Here is a 20847-nt window from a genome sequence, read left to right as displayed (position 1 = left end):
TTAATGGATTTCCATATTTCTAAATGTCATTTCAGTTTACTTCTTAATAAGCCCTTTACACCCTCTGTTCATTCCTTAAACAAGACAAGGCTTTGCAGCCATTAAAAAAATTATTTAAATCATCTTTGAAAATGTAAATCTCATCCTTCACTAAGGAAAGACCCACAATATCCAACGATTAGAAATAATGTCATTCAATTTATAGAAAACTGAGTAATTTCCCACACATTTTTCATTTGCTAGGATTTCCTAAATCATTCCATGCTTTTGGACCTCCTGCATGTTTTGGAAACTGCTGAGAATTTGTTGTGAAATGAGGCAAGGCGTGCAGTAACAACCTGCACTTTCTCATTTGACCCTTAACGCTTTGATTCCATTGATGATCATGAAAATTAAATGGTGAGCAATGATCTTTGCAGGCTCATGTCCATTTCTGCAAGGCAACCCCATTTCTTCTTACGCTGCTTCCCTTGGCTTTCCCCGTCCATTCCCCGAGGCCTCCCTCTAGGCAAACACTCACAGCTTTTGCGAAGACCCCCATAAGTTCCGGGAACTGATGTGTCAGGAGGGCCAGCATGGCTGTGAAGGAACATAATCCAGCAGTAAAGAGAATAAAGAAGGGAAGCTCCTTCTTTGGGTAAACTGAGACTTCATGGAAAGCTGTGGAGAAGACCAAAAGGGAAATATCAGGGCTAGAGTAAAATGCATTCTCAGGGAAGGTCTATATGGCAGCACTGACTCCAGAGCTTGGGAAAGAGTTGGAAGCCTATTGGAAATGAAAAAATAGCACACCTGACAAACCATACCCAACATCTGACCCAGCCTTTGGAGGCCCATCTGCTGGTCACGAGTCTCCGTCCAGCCTTCAGCACTCTAAGTTGAGGCAGGAGGGGGCTAATTTGGGGGTGTCACGCCTTCATGGGAGGGAAGAGGAGCACCGCCTATGCCTAATGTATAGTATTTTTTTCTCAAAAGCAAACACAGCTAAAACAATGAAACTTTACTCAAATTACAAAACACGTGTTCATTGTACAAAACCTGGAAAATCCAAAATCGAGCATACAGGGAAAAAATGCGTCCCGTCTATATTTTTTCCTTCCTGTATTTTAAAAATCATTATAACGAGATGATACTAGTTTCTCCTGTATTTTTTCCTGGCACCCTCTAAGTATGTCAGTGGGGGTTACCACCCTCATAGAGAGATATCCAGCGAGGACCTCACATGTAGGTCTATTCAAACTGCAAGGAGGGAAGGTCAAGGCTGCTAGGGTTATCTGGCACTATTGTACGAGACTCTTGATGACGAATACACTTCCAACAATCATCAAAAAACAAGAAAAGCTGGTGCTCTTTAGAGTGCCCTCTATAATTTTTATATTATATTTCAAACACTGGGTTTGGGAAAACCAAAAAGCTGTGGTACAAAGGTCAAGAGAATCGCCTCCTCTGTGCTCATGATGAGGCTGCCTGAGAGACTGCCCGGATCCATGGGGCTGGCCTGCAGGAGGAGAAAGAGCCACGTGCTGGGGGTGCTGGGGGTGCTGGGGGAGAGGCTGTGAAACTGCACGTGAGAAACAGCCCACTCTAACCAACAGGACCAGAGGGCTCCATGGTCCTCAGGGAATACAAGATCTAGAGGCCTTTTCTCTACCATTCAGCTCCTGTTCCTCAGAGTCCTCAACAGTAATCCACAAAGTTGAATACTGAGGGTGGAGGGGATCCAGGAGGAACTCCATGCAGACAAATATGCATACTACATCCAGGTAGGTCAACCTGCTGGGATTCAAACACACGGAGCAAGTGCGCTCAGGGCCTCGTGTGGCTATAATTATACTTTTAATGTGCAAATTATGGGTAGCACTTAAAACAACCTACCTTCTTCATATCCTCACCCTCAACATCCAACCAAAAAAGATGTTGGAGGGAGACCAGACTTGGAGCACTGCATTCAATTAATGTGAGCCATAATTTTCTATTTCGGGCTTATAAAGATTATCCCTATAAGGTTTCTCTTAAGAACTGTAATCTTGTTCTAATAACTAATCTATCCCCATGGAAACTTAATTGGACTCGATTAAAACATTGAAAAACATTGTACTTTTCAGAAAACTGCCTTTCTTACCAGAAAACCGAAACTTAACAAGGATCTCCCTGAAGGGGGAGTCAAAAGGTAAACTATGGGCCCACGGTGAGGATTTCTGAAATCAAATCTAATGTGTGAGGCACCAGACTCTTTTCACAATCAAACTCGAACGGTGAGAAACACATCACGGGGATCTCCCAGTTGCCTGAGTAACAAATCTCGCACTGGGTCTGGCTGGCAAGGAGGCAAGTGAGCACCTCCTGCTACCTCAATCTGATGACAGCTATTGAGTTCTGCACCCAGATCCCACCATGCTGGAGATTCATGACTGGCTTGATGATGCTGGTGTTTGGAAATTTACTATGCACCCAGGGCTTTAAGGTTACACTGTTTCTCTGGGGAAAGTACTTATATGTTACAGCTATAAGATATTGATACAACTGGGGCTGGTGAAGGGGCAGAGATGGCAGGAGAGAGGACAGAGAAGGGAGAAGAGCTGAAATTTGGAGCTTACTATCTGAGGGAGAAAAATATATACTAAGTCAGGGCCACATGAAGAGTCTGACATGATCCTTGTACATAGTATGATTTGATAATAACCATTTAGCCTGAATTGTCAAAACAATGTTGTATTACGGCAAAGCAAAATAATATTTTCCACATGTGGTACGGGTCATTAGACTGCTAGCAGTGTAAGGTAGTCGAGGGCAGGGTTTTCTTTTGTGTGCTTTCATACGGTGCTGAGACTACACGTGTGCTCTGCACACGGTACTCCGAGCCACTACATGCAACCCACGAGGTGCTCACGGGAAATCCCTCTGGCCAGAGCACAGCCTCACCACAGAGCACACTGCCCTGCCCCACAACTCCACATCTGGCCATGGTGCCAGCTTCCTGGTGCTGGCCTCCCACCCATGACTCATGCGCAGCTCCCTCTCAGTCAGCAGCTCGTCTTCAAACTCCGGTCTGTGCAGACCACATCTGTCCAGCTGAAGAGCCCAGGCAGAACCCTCACAATGGACCAGCCCAGCAGATACCAGCCCAAACCAGGGGTCTCTGTGCTCAGGCCAATCAGTACATAGGGTTTCTTCAGCTACATTTCAATCCTTTGGCATCTTTCCCTTTGATAAATTTGGAGAGACTTGGAGGAACAGGAAGCCAAACCCACTCACATAATTCACTTTAATACATATGCTATCAAACAAGGACAGGGGTTTGGAGAAAAGTAATAAAAGACAAGGAACATTCTAAAAATTGATATTCCCACCTCTTCCAATCCCCACCTTTCACCACACAGCCTCACTGGCTGAAGAGAGGTGAGACTTACACGGAAGCAGCTCTCGGTCTGCTGTCTCTGTACAGATTGGGTAAGGATAAAATAGGTGCCCCTTTTCCAACGGATAAGGGATCATCCGAAAAGCTGAAAAGGAGAAAAAATATGTCAGAGATGTCCAATGTTTGTGTTATAATTTCCCAACTGCAAAAAGGGGCGTTTGAGCATTTTTATAACAGGGAACACTTCTACAAAGGAGGCAAGGCTTACCCCACCAAGCTATGTGCCAGATGAAATGTCAGAGATAAATTATGATGTATTACTCACACATTCATCTCACACTATATATTCTGGGCAAACCTCACAAAACTGGGTGGAGACAGAGGTGCAGAGGGGTTGGGAAGCCATCAGTATCAATGCCCAGGGTTTCATCATCTACTAAATATTATTAAAATGTTATGGGCACTAATTCAATATAGCTAAACAAATAGTAATCATGCAAACGTGGATTAAAATGCCTCCCCAAGAAGCAAATGTGGATCGACTTGTTGGAGTTTGTATAGATGTACAAATATGAAAGGCATTCTACCAAGTTGATTTAAAAAATACTGTTTAAGTGGATTTGAATTCCAATCAAGATGAATAAAAACAAAAATCTAAAAATGTATAACTCGGGAGGCGTTTCTAAACTTTATTAAAAGTTTAAATCTTAAATATCATGTGGGAAAATTGATCTGGAGAGATTATCTGTATTTTGATGACGTTAGGCCACCTAAATTCTGCTTTTGTAGCATCAGATGACATTAGGGCTCACACTGAATTATGGCTTTCCAATCAATCCATCCTTTCCCATGATCAAGTGTGTTACTCTCTCTGTTACAATGTCATCGGCATGTTAGCCTCACTGTTCCTATGAACAGTACTCATGGAGGTCATTTTTCTTCAACAGATGTCCTCTTACTACAGCTTGCTGTAGATATAAAATATAAAAGCTCTACCCTACTCTGGGAATGTCAGATAACAATCCTTGCCTTCATGTATGTTAGTGAGGGTTGGTGGCAACATGCAGCAATATTTTTAGTTTTAAATGATACATTTCAAGGACTCATAGCTACATCCTCAGCTGTGTAACTACCAGAGCCTTCTCAAAATGCTGTCAATGTACATATTTATCTTTTGCATACTTATTTCAAACAGGAATCAGAAACAAAGAATGTTCTCCCTCACAAGAAATGACAAGGTTCCATTGTAACCAGCATCAGTGCACATATGGTATTTATTCTGGTGTCTGAATATTATTTAAAAGTAAAAACATTATGTATGTGATTCCAGCATTTGGAATGCAGTCAATCTACACCGCAGTGGTATCACTCTGAGGTTACAGCACATTGCCACGGAGAATATAAATCACTATAAATGTGGGATTAGAGCAGAGCCAGTTTGCTGGCAGTTTGCTGAGGTAAAAATGTTATCAATTTTCCTCTCATAACAGAAACCTCTTAAACAGAGATTAAAACATTAAAAACACCCCAGACTTTAACTCTGCTTAAAATGAAAGGCTCACCCTAGTTCAATCAGACCTTTTCTTGCACGCAAACAAAGATGACTTTTGCCCGCTAGAACAAGCAAGAGAGGAGTTCCTTGCACAGGTTGTTAACACACGAAGATCATTCCAAGGAACCAACATCTCTCTCATTAGAACCAGACTTTCAAGAGAACAAAATGCCCCCCACAAAAACAAACAAAAACAAAAATAAGCCTTTTAGTGCCTTTATAAGATACACTAAAATCTCTTCTGGGAAGCACTGAATTTAAACTTAAACTACATTATGGCAGGATTTTAATGCCATTTCCCATAAATGATGGCTGCTACAAAAGCATCTGAAAAATGTGGAAAAACCTACGTGGGAAGTTTTTTGTTTTTTTTTTTTTCAAATCCAGATTCTCCATGTGCAAAGGGCTGCTGGGTTGCTGTAATTAGGTATCTGTTCAAGTTCATATGATATAAATAAACCCTCAGTTTTCAAAGTGGCTATAAATTTGAATGCTAAATTTTATTCAAAATTGAAGTCAGTTTGCACTTCAGGGAGTAATTTTTTAAATGAAATACACGAGTGCAAGATCTTGAGACTGTTCAACCATAGAAATCTAATGGTTGGTTGGTGTCTTTTCAGTCAAATGCTACATGTTTTTCACTCCAATATTTGGCATGCATACAGAATTTTGTGCGACAAGTTGGCCTTTTCCTTTTTCTAATTGGTTCTGGTCTTTTTTGGGGAGGTTAGAGACACAATACAACTTTAAAAACAGTGCATGTGTACACACAGCCACCCACCCACTCACACCCTCTTCCCGGATTGCCCTCCATCCCCATGATTATATAGATGCTTATGGTGCTCTTAAAACCTCTCTCATGTCAGTTGCCATTTGCATTGAGCTCATAAAATAATATTAAGGCTTTTGGCTTCAGTAAACAAAAGCAAATACAATTTCTGCTTGCAATTCTATCCTTTACCCACCCTGCAGTGCAGGGCCCAGTCAAGTGTGAGATAAGCAGGGGAGGTCCGGAGAGAGGCCGGGAGAGGCACTGCACAAGCCTTGCCAGCGTCACCTCCCACCTCCTGGTCCCTTTCACTGCTAAGACATGCAACTGCTCCATGACAGTCTTGTGCCCTTTGCCAAATGTCCAGAAATTTTGCGAATCTAAGTATTAAAAACACGTTGATTTGGTGGTGCTAATAAGAATAGAAAAAGGTCATTTGAACAGATCTATTTTATGAATGAATACAGACCTAAAAATCCTTAAGAAAACACAAATTTCAGAGGAATTAAAAATACACATGTATTGGGTTAAAAACAAAACAAAAAAGTTAGGCCACTCAGAATGAATACATGGTATATAAATGATATTTCTGCACTTTCTTCTGTGTGCCATCCCTTCCCCTACCTTGATTTTGGTTGTGCATTTGCTGAAGGGTCAAAATGAAACTGAGGATTAGTGAAAGAACAGATCATGCCTTCACAATCAAGTCTGCGGCACAATGCTGCCTTCTTCTATCCCTGACCAGACACATTTTCTAGGTTCCAAGTCTATCAGTGCTGTTTCCATCAGAGATTCTCAATTGATACTGGGGGGAAAAATAAACAGAACCAAAGAAATGACAAAAGGATGGATACATGAACAAGTTAATTCGTGATTTTCCCAATGACTTCTAATGACCTCTTCTTACTGTACCTACTAGATAGGCAAGGATAGAATGTAATCAATCTAAGAGTATCTTAGATAATTTTATACAGATTATTTGTAACAGAGGGAACTGAGTTTGAATCCCAGCTCTACTTCTTATAATCAGTTGTTTGTCAAAAGGTAAGTGGCTTCTTATGTGACAAGCACACAAAGGTGAGTCCAGCACACACTGCCCCTGCCCTCACGGAGCTCACCACCAAGTGCCAGAAGCAGGATCCAATCATGAAAGTAACAGCAAAGGTTCCCACGGTGATGAACACCTCCAAGGGAGTCATGGTGCTGTGTGTACATAATCGAGGAGCAGCCAAAGTAGCATCTAAAGGATGAGCAGGACCTGCCCAGGCTCACTAGCATATGGCTTTGGGTGGGTCGTTAATCTGTGTGCCTGTCTCTTCATCTGTAAAATGAGAATACCACAGGCCTCAAAAGGCTGGTAAAGGAACTAAGTGTAACAGCAGAGGTCAAGGCATCCACATATAGTGCCTGGCTGCTCAATAAAGGTTGGGTTTCTCTTTCCCCCATATCCCTCTCTATTAAACCTAAAGTTCCTACTTTCTCTGTCAGGTCATACTCTAGTTTATAAGTAAAAATTCTGCTTGTTTGTTAATAATTAGAAATGCAAGTGATAGAACAGGAAATTATCACCAAATTGCAAATTTCGTGTCCTTATTTTTAAGTTCAATGTAGCTAACCAGCCACGAAGGCCATCTGTTTTTAGTGAGGCATTTGGGTGCAGCAATAAAGCAAATTCAAACGTCAAAAGGCTGGGTTGTGATCCACATGCTTTCACTACCTAATTGTATGGCCTTGGGAAAAACACTTTCCCTTAGTTGGATTAAATGATGTTCCACTCTAAAATTCTAGGGTCTTACAGCAGACTCACTAACTTCTTAGTGGCCCTCACCACTCTAATACTCAGTTCCTGCTGTCATGACAGACAGTGTGGATACAAGCACTACTATCTATCTGATATGGGGTGTATGTGTGTATTTTTTGCTTATATACACTGTACACACACACACACACACACACACACACATTCCTCCCAAAGCATTTTAGATTCTTATTTATCTTGATCTCCTTAACCCAATGCCTGGCACAAAGGAGGGACTCAATAAATGTTTGTTGAATAAAGTAACGAATGAATAAACATACAATCAAGAAGAGACAGAATATTACTTTTTAAAAACTCAGGTGGACCCATATGATAGCCATTCACCAAGACCGAATAAAGGAAAGGAGCAAGTTGGTTCTACTGGGCAGTATCTGGGGTCTGGCTATTGGGGTAAGTTAGCTATGACCAGCGACTTTAGCCCATCATTGCTTTCTCTCAAATTACAAAATTTAGCCTTGGATCTATGGGGGAGGGTGGTGGAATTTCTCTTTGGTAGTTCAAAAGGTGCCAGCCTTATGGAGGAAAGGTTTGGTTAGAGGAAACGCCCTAAGAACCTCATCTTACAGTGAGCAGCATTTGCCATTAGGTTCAAAGAGAATAAATTAGAATCAGAATATCATCCTATGCTTCAACAATGGGCCATTTTCCCCTCTCAAAGGAAATACTCTGCCTTAGTTCCCCTAAAAAACACCATCCTCAAATCTTATACATAATTTAGTGGATTCTTTGGGGCGGGGGGATCTCTAAAAAGAAAATAAAGAGTCTTACTTGGTCAAGTAGAAAAAAACGGAAACAAAGAAAGGCTAAGTGATTTACCCCATGGCAGACTAGCCTCCTGATATACAGAACTAGAAAATTAAAGTTCACAGTTGTGGTCGGCAGGCAACCTCGCTTTCTAAAATAAATACAGGCAAAACAGAGCCTTGAAAAGATCAAGATAGGAAGGAGATAAAGCCACATCAGTGTTAATACAGGTAAAACAGAAAATGTGCCATTTAAAATAGGGGCCCAGCAAAAATAAAAAAATAAATAAATAAAATAGGGCCCCATAGGTGTAATACCCTAGTGAAGAAGACCCAGTTCAAACGAGACCCTTCATTTCTATGTTTTTTATGTTCAACTCATATTTCCAGTGGTGCATGTATGTGAGGATCGCCAGAACAGTGTTTAAAATAAATATGATTCAGATAAGGTGGCAGCTATGTAATGAACTGGAAACATATTATAAAATCTTGTAAATTAAAACTCTTGCCCTTTCTTAATTATCTTGACTTTGAGGAACATATTGTGTAATTTCAGGGGCTGGGACAGTGATGAATCAAACATTTTGGAAGCCTTTGAAATGCTGATGTATTTGTGGTTGAGGATTCAGTTTTTTTTTTTTTTTTTTTTTTAAACCACCATATGTTTCAAACCCAAACAATCTCTGCCATGCATCAGCTGGACTTCGGGGGTTTTATCAAAAATGGGAGGTTTTTTTTCAGCTTGATTGGTGGAAAACTCACTTAATTCCACTAATTAAGGATGGCTAACGTTCCAACATAACACATTCATTAAAAAGCAAAACAAAATACATCTCCACCCCTACTCCCAGCGAACACTTTTGACAGAAACTAAGAATTTGTTTTAAATCTCCCAAAATAAATTTACTAATAATCATTTTAAACATGGAACCCAGTAAAATTAGGTACTGTTACCTTCTTCCCTGAATTTTCTTTCTAATGAAAAAGGGAAGTTGGAAGGGAGTTGGGGAATGGTCTTAAATTTCAGAATGAAGATAAAAATGATTCAAAGGAGAAAAACCTAAACTATGAGGCTGGAGATGTCAAAAGGCACCACCAAGTGGTACACTGGTGGAAGTGCAGCCTCCTTTGCTCCTGCACAGGCTTCCTATGCATGGCCAGCGGACCTGAGAGGGAGCTGCGGCAACTGCCCTGAAGTCACCAGTCTGGGATGGGTGGGGTATGGCATTCAGTATCATCAGTGCTTCACAGTTTCTAAACATTACTGAAGTTAAGCAAATGCTACTACAAATAGCTCAGTCAGAATTCTAATCCAGGTCATCTGATGGAAAATTCAGAGCTCTGAACCTCCATTTAACTTAGAATGAACACAGATCCAGAAGCAATGTCAAAAGACTGGATAACATTGTCTGGGTTTGGAGGGGTAATTCTTTCTTCTAAATTGCATGATATTTACAGCTTTGTTTTTTAAAAAGACCAAAAATATCTATATTATTTTTTAAATATATGTGTATACATATGTGTATATACACATATACATATTTATGCTTGTTGAAAATTTAAAAACAGAAATATAAAGAAAAAAGAAATTACTTAAAATCCACAACTGAGTGGTAATCACTTAAAACAGGCTTATTTACTTCCAGTCTCTTTCATTTATTTATACATACCTGTTATTTATTTTATAAAATTGGTCTCATTTGATATTTAAAATGTTTAAGTCAATATTAAACAACAAAATATAATTTTATATAGGATGATTAACTTTCTAAACACTATGGAGAGATCAGGTGTAATAAATACACCCTACGCTGTAAGTAGTGATGTAAATTTCAATTGTAGGCTTTCAAACAAATGTTTCAGAGATGACTGATCTTATTCTTCATCTGTTGTTCAGTAGAGTGAAGGAAAAGTGAACTTGGGTTTACATCCTGGCTACCCAACAGTGGCCACAGGACCTTCAACAAGACACTGATCTCAATGAACCTGTTTCCTGTCTTGAAAAATTGACGTGGCCACCTCTGTCCGGCCTAACTCAGAATATTATCAAGAAGAGTGAATGATCTAAATGCAAAACCTCTGTAAATTACCCAGTTAAACAAACACTCTTCAAGGTTCATAGCATTCTCAAGCATTTAGCATATAGTAAGCACTTCCACAGTCCTCTTTTCTAAAATTGAATGTTATGGCTCTCTGTGAAAACTGAATGGCAGTGTAAGTGACTTTGGCTGGGATCACAGTTACCTGATTTTCACAAACACTTCTCCAGAGTGGTTCCTGCTTATCTGTAAGGATCAACTACAGAATTTTCCTTTCCTATAGGTACCTGGCCATACTGTGTTATGCCTGAAAACCTACCCCCTCTTTTTATCCTAATAAAGCATTCTGCCAATTTAATTTGAGAAAATTAAATCCCTATACAACTATCCTTCTTGATTTTGTAGCTCCCTGTCTCACTTCATGTTTCTTTTAATCTCATTATCCTTCCAGTTGATCAGAGCATCTTCCCATTGTTATCTGACCACATGGATAACTAATTTCCCAAGAGAGTTTCCAGTTATTCTTCGTAGGATTTTTATTTTTTCTATGGTGATGCCATTTTTCTATGGTGATACCATGTCTTCATCACCCTTTGCTCCACCTCTCTTTTGGCTCCTTTCTATGGCACAGGTAATTTTCTATGACACCCAATGGATGAGCTTCTATTATTATTTCCAAGATGCCAATCTACAAATATTTGGTAAGCCAACTTGTCCATTTAATTTCTCCTGACAACTGACACTAGGTGAGGCCTCTCACGTTCAACCCTGCTGGGCTTTTCTGTCTCTTTCTCATGCTTAAATAAACATGTATTGTGTTCCTTTCTGATAGCACATCTTACATATAACAGGAAGCACAAGCCAGAAGGAATCATGACCATGCTCACACACACCCTGAGTGGAGAGTGGTGTGTCTTAACCCATTTAAATACAGTTGCTGGTGCCACCCAGGCCACCTGGAGTGTGCTATTACACTTACTGAGGAGGGGTGGAGGCACTGATCAAATCCTCCTTCAAGTTATAAATAGTAATCTATAGAAGCAGAACTACTACTAGCTGGCTAAAGAAATATTTTCAAAACTAAACAAAAATTTTCAATCAACTTTGAGTCCCATCTCTAGCTTATTTTTACACTATCCCATTTTGCTCCCCCAACCTCCCTTCCTACACCAACTTGGAGTCCTGCTGGGCTGGGGAAGGGCCGGAAAAGGGAGGAGCAGATTATCAAAATGAAAATGGAAGCAGTAAAGATAAACAGAGTGAAAGGATTAAAAAGACACTTGTTTGTGAGGTTGATCAGTAAGGGTGAACTAGGAAAAAACTGTCAGAAGACTCTATTATTTTAGTTTCCCATGGGTGGAAAAAGAAACCCATGCTTCATATTGTACTTGTTTTGCTAAAATTAATGCTAGCAGAGTGTCAATGCACATGTTGTCCAATAATTCATAGTCTTGACTTTTTTCCTTAATTTACATCCTCTCAAACAGCCCACCACTTACCATTTCTTCACACAGTGTCCTTGCTTATAATACTGTCCTACTTCTTCAAGGCTTGATTCAAATCTCATCTGACTCATAATGTTAACCATGATCACTCCACCCCATAGACCTCTCCCTTCTGAATAATCAACAGGCAGCTGCCACATGCTGCTGGTTCCTCTTCCCAATTAGGTGACATGCAGGGAGCATGTCTCCCCCACCATTACACCCTATTCTCCTTACATGGAATAATACTATCTATGGCGAACAAGCCCGCAGATTTATTTATCCCTACATTCATCTACCCAGAATTTATCCATTAATACATGAATGCTACACCTCCTAGCAAACACTAGGGTTCAATGGCCACTGTTCTTGGTTTGAAGCATAACTGCCACACCTTTTTGGATGGCTGGTCTGGTTCCAGTGGAGGATAACTGTGGCTTTTAGCCAACCCTCCCAGAAAGGCCATCAAGAAGTGGTCATCAGTGTCCAGCACGAAGCCTAACCTGATGCCGAAGATTACCATGATGCTGTGGGGCTGTCCAAGTTTCCAAACGGGGTTTTCAGGGTGACAGGGTGCCCCTTTGAAGAACATCTGGGTTCAACCCATCTATAACATAACTTACCTTTCTGAGCTGTGGAAACAGCCTCACCACAGGAATATCCACCACCACCAGGGGATGGGAGAACCTAAGTCACTAACCAGCCTAGATGGGCCATCACAGAACACAAGAGCAGTACATATGTAAATCTTCATTATTCATCATAAACACTCAGTGCAAAAACATTTTAGCAACTTTTCGTGCTCTTAAAAATGTTTCAAAAAAAGAAAATTACTTACTGCCTTCCCACGTACAATGCAAAAGATTCAAAGCCCCTTCCACTCTCTTCCAATGTGCAAGATGAAAGAATGCATATGCTATTGCTTCACTGTCTCCTCTCTTCAGGATATGTTCCGGGGGTAGGATTAAGCTTTTCATTTCTAGTAGGTACTGAAATAAAAAAGCAGGACACAGTTGTGTTAATACCTAAGTAATTTAGAATTCAGCATTGAAAATAGAGCAGTTAATTTCCCTAAAGCCACCACTTATAAGCATTTCATTAAACCTGCAACCTCATTAGTACATTTGAAGGCAATTACTAAAACATCCAGCAATACAAAGTTTGCTGACAAATGATTAGCCTTGTACTAGTTTCCTACAGTGAAGATCAGAGGCTTTCAGGCTAAGACACTCTAATCAAAGAAATACATAAGACTCAAACAGCATAAAGGAAAATGTAGAAGACACGATAATTTGGTATAATTTTGGAAGCAGAATGAAACCTTGTAAAACGGACACATGAAGGTTAAGAAGTTATGTGGCTAAACCAAGTGCACTAGAAAGATTTGAGATTGAGTAGCACTGTCCATTATTTTTTTCTATACACATGTATCAAGGAGAAGAATCTTTTACTATGAAAAGAACCACCCACAGCTGCTCAGGTGCTACAGGGAGGAAGGGTGGCAGCCAGAGCATGGAAAGACCCAAGGGAGGGGAGCATTATAGACTCCCAACTGTGACACTCTTAGATCCTTTCCCAAAGACTAGGGAGTAGGGGTGGGGGATGGGGGTCTCAGCGTACACCTCTTCATTGCTATCTTCTACGAAGTGGGTAGGAGTACAGGGAAAGAATGGATATACTTCCTGGGGGCTGAGAAAAGACTACGTTTCCATTTTTATTCTTTTGTTTTACTATAGGATAGATAGGGAGCAATTTTTGAAGGTTATTTTATAATTGCAAATGTTAACCTTTCTTTTCTGGCTGGCATTCTCCCCTCCTGGATCCATCCCTGACACACACACACACCCCTACACATACACCCACCCCACCACCACCACCAAAGACAAAGATAACAACAGCCCATGCAATCTCCTGTAAAATGGAGACTGGTAGACTACAGAGGGATATGGACAGCAAGAGCAAGTGCTAAAAAAAGGTGCTCAAAAATTTTAGCATCAGAAATAATTGCTTATGTATTTTTCTGTCCGTGGAAGTTTATGAAAGACAGTGAAAGGTAGAAGAGTCCTGGTATACAGAAGGGAGACTATGGCACAACTATCAATGTTTCCCTGTCATCTAGTTGAGGATTTGTACCCTTTGGGCATCACCCAGTTGCCCTTAAGCTTCCTCTCCTATTGGCACGCTTGGTGTAGAGGTGTATGGCCCAGCAGGAGCCAGGAGAACACATGCAGGCATCTTGGCTCAGCAACTGAAACCTTCCTCCCTCCAGGTCTGATATTTGAAGAAACCTCCAAGCTTCTGGCCTCAAAGTAGGAAGAGTAGGGAAGTGAAACAGAGACACCCAGAGAGCAGCAGGAGGACAGTGATATGGTTGTCACACTTGGGAGGAGGTAGGATAGAAAGCCTCACTCCACAGAAAGACCTGGGACCCATTTCCAGGCTGGTCCATGAGAGGTGTTTGTTATTTTGGTGGAACTCCTCAAATATGATGAGTTCTAAAAGAACTTTCTGGCCATCTGCCTTTTTGGATTCTATGAACTACTGCTTCCCTCCTAATGTCTTGTTTTAAAACAGTGCAAGACAAAAATCTTTTCAGAAAAATAAGAATAGAGAATTACCCAGCAATCCAATTTGCACTATGTTGATAATGAATATCAGCCATAATATAAATAATTATATTTATATTATGGTGGATTTTATGTTTCGAGTTACCTGGCTATCCTCTTGTGATTTTGTGACCTTAATAGGAACCATTAAAATGTACATTGCTACTGCCAGTGATAGTCTTAAAGGACCCCGAGGCTACGAGTCACGAAAAAAAATAAATAACTTGTAAAGTGTTATGAACTGTATTAATTGTTCCAGAGTAAGTTGGAGAAGGAAGAGCATTTGGTTATCCATAATAATCATCATCAAAAAAACAAAGGAGAAGGGAAATTTCTGGCCTAATGAGAGCCCTGGAATAAGATTTTGATCTGACTTTCTAATTATTCATAGCTACCACATTTATCAAATAGTCAACTTTTAAAGAAGGATCATGCTTATTAAATTTGAAACATAAAATATGAAAACAATTAACTCATGTGTCCTAGGTATACAGAAATCTTCTTAAAGCCCCTGACAATCAGATGGTGGCTAAAAGAAAAGTGTAAACTACCATTCTTTTCATTTCTATGATTAGAAAAGGCTTTCACATTTCATTAAGCATCTATGAAAGAACTCTTCTCTTAGCCTAAAGAACCTTCAGGAATAGGGGCACCTGAGAAGAAGTGGGCCTGGTAGTCACCCACATTTGTGGGTAGAAAATAAACTAGCAGGGCTGGGCGCGGTGGCTCACGGCTGTAATCCCAGGACTTTGGGAGGTCGTGGCGGGTGGATCACGAGGTCAGGAGTTCAAGACCAGCCTGGCCAAGATGGTGAAACTCTATCTCTACTAAAAATACAAAAATTAGCTGGGCGTGGTGGTAGGTCGCTATAATCCCAGCTGCTCAGGAGGCTAAGGCAGAGAATTGCTTGAACCCAGGAGGCAGAGGTTGCAGTGAGCCAAGATTGCACCACTGCACTCCATTCTGGGTGACAGAGCAAGACTCCGTCTAAAAAAAAAAAAGAAGAAGAAGAAAAGAAACTAGCAGGAGGCAGGGCAAGTCAACCTGGCAGGGGAAGGGAAGAGTTCAGAAAATTCCTGACAAATGGACATTATAGATATGTGCTATCCCTGTTCAACACGACAGTTTCTACCACATGCGGTTATTTATATTTAAATTAGTTAAAACCAAACAAAATTAAAAATTCAGTTCCTCCATCTCACTAGCCATATTTCAAGTGCTCAGGTGCTGCATGTGGCTAATAACTACTGTATTAGACAATGCAGGGAATATTTCCATGATCACAGAAAAGTCTTTTGGACAGCATTGACTGCTGTAGACAATGGTTTTTCATCTTTGGATAACCGGACCAATTTTTAACATGAAAAAATTTCAAAGATGTTCATGATAGGAATCATCAGGGTAGTAGCTACTGACTGAAAATATACAATATGACAAAAAGCTACAATAAATGTAATAAAACAAAATTAATCTAAAAGCATTGTTGGCCACCAGGGCATCTACATATAATACATTTGAAAAATAGTAGTACACATGTGTGTGACAGATGGCTTACTCAGCCTGCAAGCTCAATGGGATGCATATGGCCTCAAGGACATCATCCGCAGCCCCAAAGGTAGGCCATGAGGTAATGCTGTTTCTCCTCTAAGTTCTCTCTAATCTTTGTGTATGTGTACTATTCACATGCCACCTTATATTAGTTATTGTGTATCTTGTTTCTCTGCTAAATCATAAGACCCCCAAGAGCATGAACCTTGTCATCTGCATCTTAATTTCCCCTCCCCGCACCTCCTACAGAGCCTTGCACATCAAGGTAATATTTTTTTTAAGTTGAATTACATTGAAATCTTACTTCCCAAGAAGTCTCTCAAAGTGAACATCCCTGGCCTAATCAGCCTTATGAGGCTAACCAAAGCAACACATCAAGGAAACGACTCTGCCTTCTCATCTTATCTATCTTATGGCAGAAATCGGCTATGACTATAAAAGAGATTTATACTCCTTTATAATTCCAAACAAAATGTTGGCCCTAACCAAATGATGAAGGCTAATAACAACAATGTGTTATGTTTTTGGCCAGGCTTAAAATGGCTGGCAAGATCAGTTCTCAACATGTGCAACATTTAAATTAGAAAAGCATGGAACAACATTTCACGTCTTACTTGTCAAGAGAAAAATAAATGGAAGAGGGCAGATCCCTATCCACAAGTATGCAGAAATCAATTAGAATAACTGAAGCTCACAAATCAGAGAACATGCTTTGTCCATCTATAATAATGGCTTGGTTGCTATTAGCTCAGCCAGCGTTCTGTGCTCTCTTGCCCGCCATCCTGCCTCTAACTTCCTTCCCAGATAAAATCACACTGATCTTGAAGTGCAGTGTTTCTAAAAATTTTGGAAGCAACTTTTCAAAATCTATTTGTGTCAGCATCCACTGCAGGAGCATCCAAAGTCAGGGCATATGAAGAGAAGCAGAGAGCTGTGGTCTTTAGGTGTGAGCAGCGCCTACTCATGGAGTTCTCCGAGAGGAGACTGGCTCACCTGTCAGGGAAACTGCTGAAGAGATGTGGCCTATTAGAGGCTACCTTGGGTGGCTGCTAAAGTGCTTTTTGCTAAGATCTTAAAATTCTATAATAATTTGAATGAAAATGATCCCATAGTTATCATTCACATAAATGTTAATACCAAAGAATTAACTCATATACCTCTTTTTTTGGGATTTTTCAATATCAACAATAGCATAAGTCATATGAAAATCATTAGCAAAAGTATGGGAATAAACAAAATATGAAAAAAACAGGTAAATTAATTTATATCACAGTTAACGATGGCTATTAAGTTGCTCCCAAAACCAGGTAGTGAAATAATATGTATTAGCACAGGGAAATGTTCATGATACATTGCTAAATGGAAAAAAATCAATGTACCCTAACAATTTACATAGCAGATTATTAATTATTTTGACAATAAAAATGTATAGGTAGGCATTAAAAACCATTGGAAAGTCACAGGTTGAATGTTCATGCTGGTTAAATATTTGATTTTAATGGGAGATTAACTTCTTTTGTACTCTTTCTGCGCTTTCCAAGTTTTCTATAATAAGGATTTTTTAAGGGATGGGGTCTCACTCTGTTGTCCAGGCTGGAGTGCAGGGGTGCAACCATAGCTCACGGCAGCCTTGAACTCCTGGGCTCAAGCAATCTTCCTGCCTCAGCCTCCCAAGTTACTGGGACTATAAGGCATATGCCACCATGCCTGGCTTGTAATAAGTATTTTTATTTTTCTCTCTATATATATGTATGTACATGTATGTAAGTATATATGTCATACAAATCTATTTTCTAGACTTGCATCAAAAACACACACAGCCACACACACACACACACAAACATACAAACAAAAGATAACTGGAGACAGCAAATTTTTTTCATGCCTACAATGCTTTGGTGCAACTGGCTCTGATAAAATGGCCTAAGACCAGAAAAGATGTTTTTAAAACATCAATGAAGAGTTCTGAGAATAAAGCCAGTGCTACCTGGGAGAGACACCACATAGTCTGAGTTTCAATGTTGCTTACTCCCTGGAATCAGTAAGACACAAAGCAGGCACAGGACAAAAAACACTGCAAGTAGCCACAGCTCGCTCAGATCATGTGGTGATGGAGAATGAGGTGCACATCACCAGGATTCCTTGCCTTACCTCCTCTCATCTACCATCTGCCACTTTGAATCACTTACTGGAATCCTGGCTCTACTGTTCAGCTACGAGACCCTGGACATGTTATTTAATTTCTTTGAAACTCAGTTTGCTCATCTGTAAAACTGGAATAGTAAAAACACACCTTGCTGGTTTTAATTTTTGAAGATTATGTAATATATGTAAAGCATTCATTCACATAGTACCTAGCATATAAGCGTGCATTGAATAGTAGATATTTTTGCTACCAAAAAAAATTAAATGTTCCTACTACTGTAGAGGTAATTTGTCTTTTCCACATATACATGTCCCACAGATAACTGAGTTTGTTTTTAGGTAAAATACTTTAGCACTTTTATTGTAGTAGCAGATCAGTTGAAGAGACCTGGCTAACAAGGGTCATTAACCGACCAATATGGAGGCAAGCATAAAGCAAAGCTGAATTGTCAATTTAAACCTGGTGATTTCAGTACCACTCAGGGGTCCTCATCACAAGGTACCTGCTTCTTCCCGGTTCACTTATCTATTCATTGGTTACTTTGCTTCATTAAAAAAATATGTGAAGGCCCACAGTGTATCCCAAGAGTATAGATATGGGAGCACCCACAGCCTATCCAAGGACATGGATATGGAAGGATCCTTTGTGTATTCCAAGGACACAGATATGGAAGCACTCATAATTTACCTCAGGGGCATGGACATGAATCAGGTCAGGTCCCCACCTTGATGATCCATAGTCTTTGTAGGAGTAGAGGAGGGAGAGAGAGAGGAGAGAAAAAGAGAATGTATGGAGAAAGAATAAAATTCAACATGGTAAGTACCTTAGTAAGATGTATAAACTTAGCACTAGGGAAGCAAATGGAGAGCATTGTGTCTGAGAAGGCTTCACAGAAAAATGAAAACATTAATTTTACTAATTAAATAAGAGTTTATACTGAAAAAATGAGGAGGGGGGATTCCAAACCAACATTAACAGGCAACGTATACCAAAGGCATCAAAGCCTACCAAAAGCAAACCAAGGCATCCAAGGGCATGATGTGTTTCTAAACTGGTGGGGCCTGAGTACTAACATGATGGTAACTGCGAACACTGATTACGCACTAACACATGCCAAGCATTATCTCAGTAACTCCTTAACACTGACTCTGTGATAGAGCTAATATTTCTATTCCTGTTTCACAGATGGGAAAATGAAGGCTTTAGGAAGTAACTTGTTCAGGGTTGCAGTTGGACGTGGCAGAACCTGCATTTGAACTCAGGCCACTCTCCAAAGGAGTGAAGTAGAAAAAGTAGGCTGTAAAAGGCCTTCATGACCTGCTCCAGAGGGTGTCCTGACCTTCAGTAACTGGTTTTCAGACTTTTAGATGCAGAATACAGTTGGCCCTTGAGCAACCTGGGTTTGAACTGCACAGGCTCACTTTTATACAAAATTTTTTTCAACTAAACATGGATTGAAAATACAATATTCATGGGATGGGAAACCTGCATATACAGAGAGCTGATTTTTTGCATGACACAGATTCTGTTGGGTTCTGCAGGGCCCACTGGGGGACTTGAGTATGCACAGATTTTGGTATATGTGAGGGGTCCTGGAACCAATCCCCTGCAGATACTGAGGCGGGGGCGGGGGGACACTTAGAATCTGTGAAGCTGATGAAAAACAAAGCTGTGGGGAAATCTGAGGGAGGGACCCAAGAGAGGACTGGGGAACCCTCCTGGCTCTCCTAGGAGGACAGTTTGGAAATCACTGCCATAGGCAACTGGGAAGTGAGTTGTGCAGTTTGCAATTTTGAGAGAAATGGGTGAGTCATGTGTAGGAACAACAGACAGGGAAGAGATGGAAATTAGCAAAGTCTTAAAAAGCTCCTGTTAGAGTCCAGGTGATGGGGACAAAATTGGGGGGTGGAGGAGGAGCTTCTCCAGGACTTGGCACCAGACTAAATGTGAGAGTGAGGGGAAGAACCAAAGGTGACAAATTTTTAGCATAAGAAACTAGAATAATGTGAGCTCCTTAGCTAGGGTAAAGACACCAAAGCAGGAAGAGGCTTAGCAGGGGAAGGTAACAAAAACAGCTTAAAGAACCTGCAGAACATCCTTGGAGAAATGGCCTGAAAGCAGCTGGGTCTGCAGGTCTGGAGCTTAGGAGAGAATCTGGAGACACACATGTGGGTGTTCTGGGCCAGAGGTGGAAGCTGCACAGTAGGAGCACCCGAGATCTCTCAAGACAGCTTCGAGCAAGGAGGGAGAGGGCAGTGAATAGAGCTCCCCGGAAAACATGAACGCATGGCAGCGCAGGAAAGGAGTAGGACGAGAGTGCTGACATACAGGAGTGGCACAGAGAGAAGGTGTCATGGAGTCAAGATGGCCTCAAGACATAAGAAGCAGCCTGGCTGGGGGCAGTGGCTCACACCTGTAATCCCAGCACTTTGGGAGGCCAAGGCAGGCAAATCTCTTCAGCCCAGGAGTTCAAGACCAGCCTGGGCAACATGGCAAGACTGAGGTGGGAGGATTGCTTGAGCTTGGGAAGTGGAGGCTGCAGTGAGCCATGACAGCACCACTGCATTCCAGCCTGGGTGACAGAGCAAGACCCTGCTTCATGGAAAAAAAAAAAAACAACAACCATAAAAAACAGCAGTCAGTCAGTGGGACCAAATGCTGAGGAGAGATGAAATAGGATGACGTTTGAGAAGAGGCCAACAGATCTGGTGGCCTAGGTGGCAGCGGCCTTAATAAGAGTGACCTCGGTAGAGGTGATGAGCCTGGTGGGGGTGACCTGTATG

General features: G+C 40.8%; 1 protein-coding gene across 21 annotated transcripts in view; it reads right to left on the bottom strand.

Moving 5' to 3' along the window:
• The window catches only part of ST7 (suppression of tumorigenicity 7), a 280933-nt gene that overhangs the window by 7512 nt on the left and 252574 nt on the right, over positions 1-20847 (bottom strand). For 13 of the 21 annotated variants that reach the window (XM_055283772.2, XM_055283768.2, XM_055283771.2 and 10 more), the window contains 3 exons: positions 12603-12753; positions 3411-3503; positions 521-660 (listed from right to left, as the gene is read on the bottom strand). In XM_055283772.2, coding sequence (XP_055139747.1) covers positions 521-660; positions 3411-3503; positions 12603-12753 — 384 coding nt within the window. The remainder of the gene's footprint in view (positions 1-520; positions 661-3410; positions 3504-12602; positions 12754-20847) is intronic. The other 8 variants (XM_055283770.2, XM_063642151.1, XM_063642158.1 and 5 more) reach the window with 2 other exon arrangements.

The sequence above is a fragment of the Symphalangus syndactylus genome, chromosome 6 (assembly GCF_028878055.3).
Source record: "Symphalangus syndactylus isolate Jambi chromosome 6, NHGRI_mSymSyn1-v2.1_pri, whole genome shotgun sequence".
NCBI classification, from domain to species: Eukaryota; Metazoa; Chordata; class Mammalia; order Primates; family Hylobatidae; genus Symphalangus; species Symphalangus syndactylus.
This window is presented reverse-complemented; position numbering and strand designations above follow the sequence as displayed.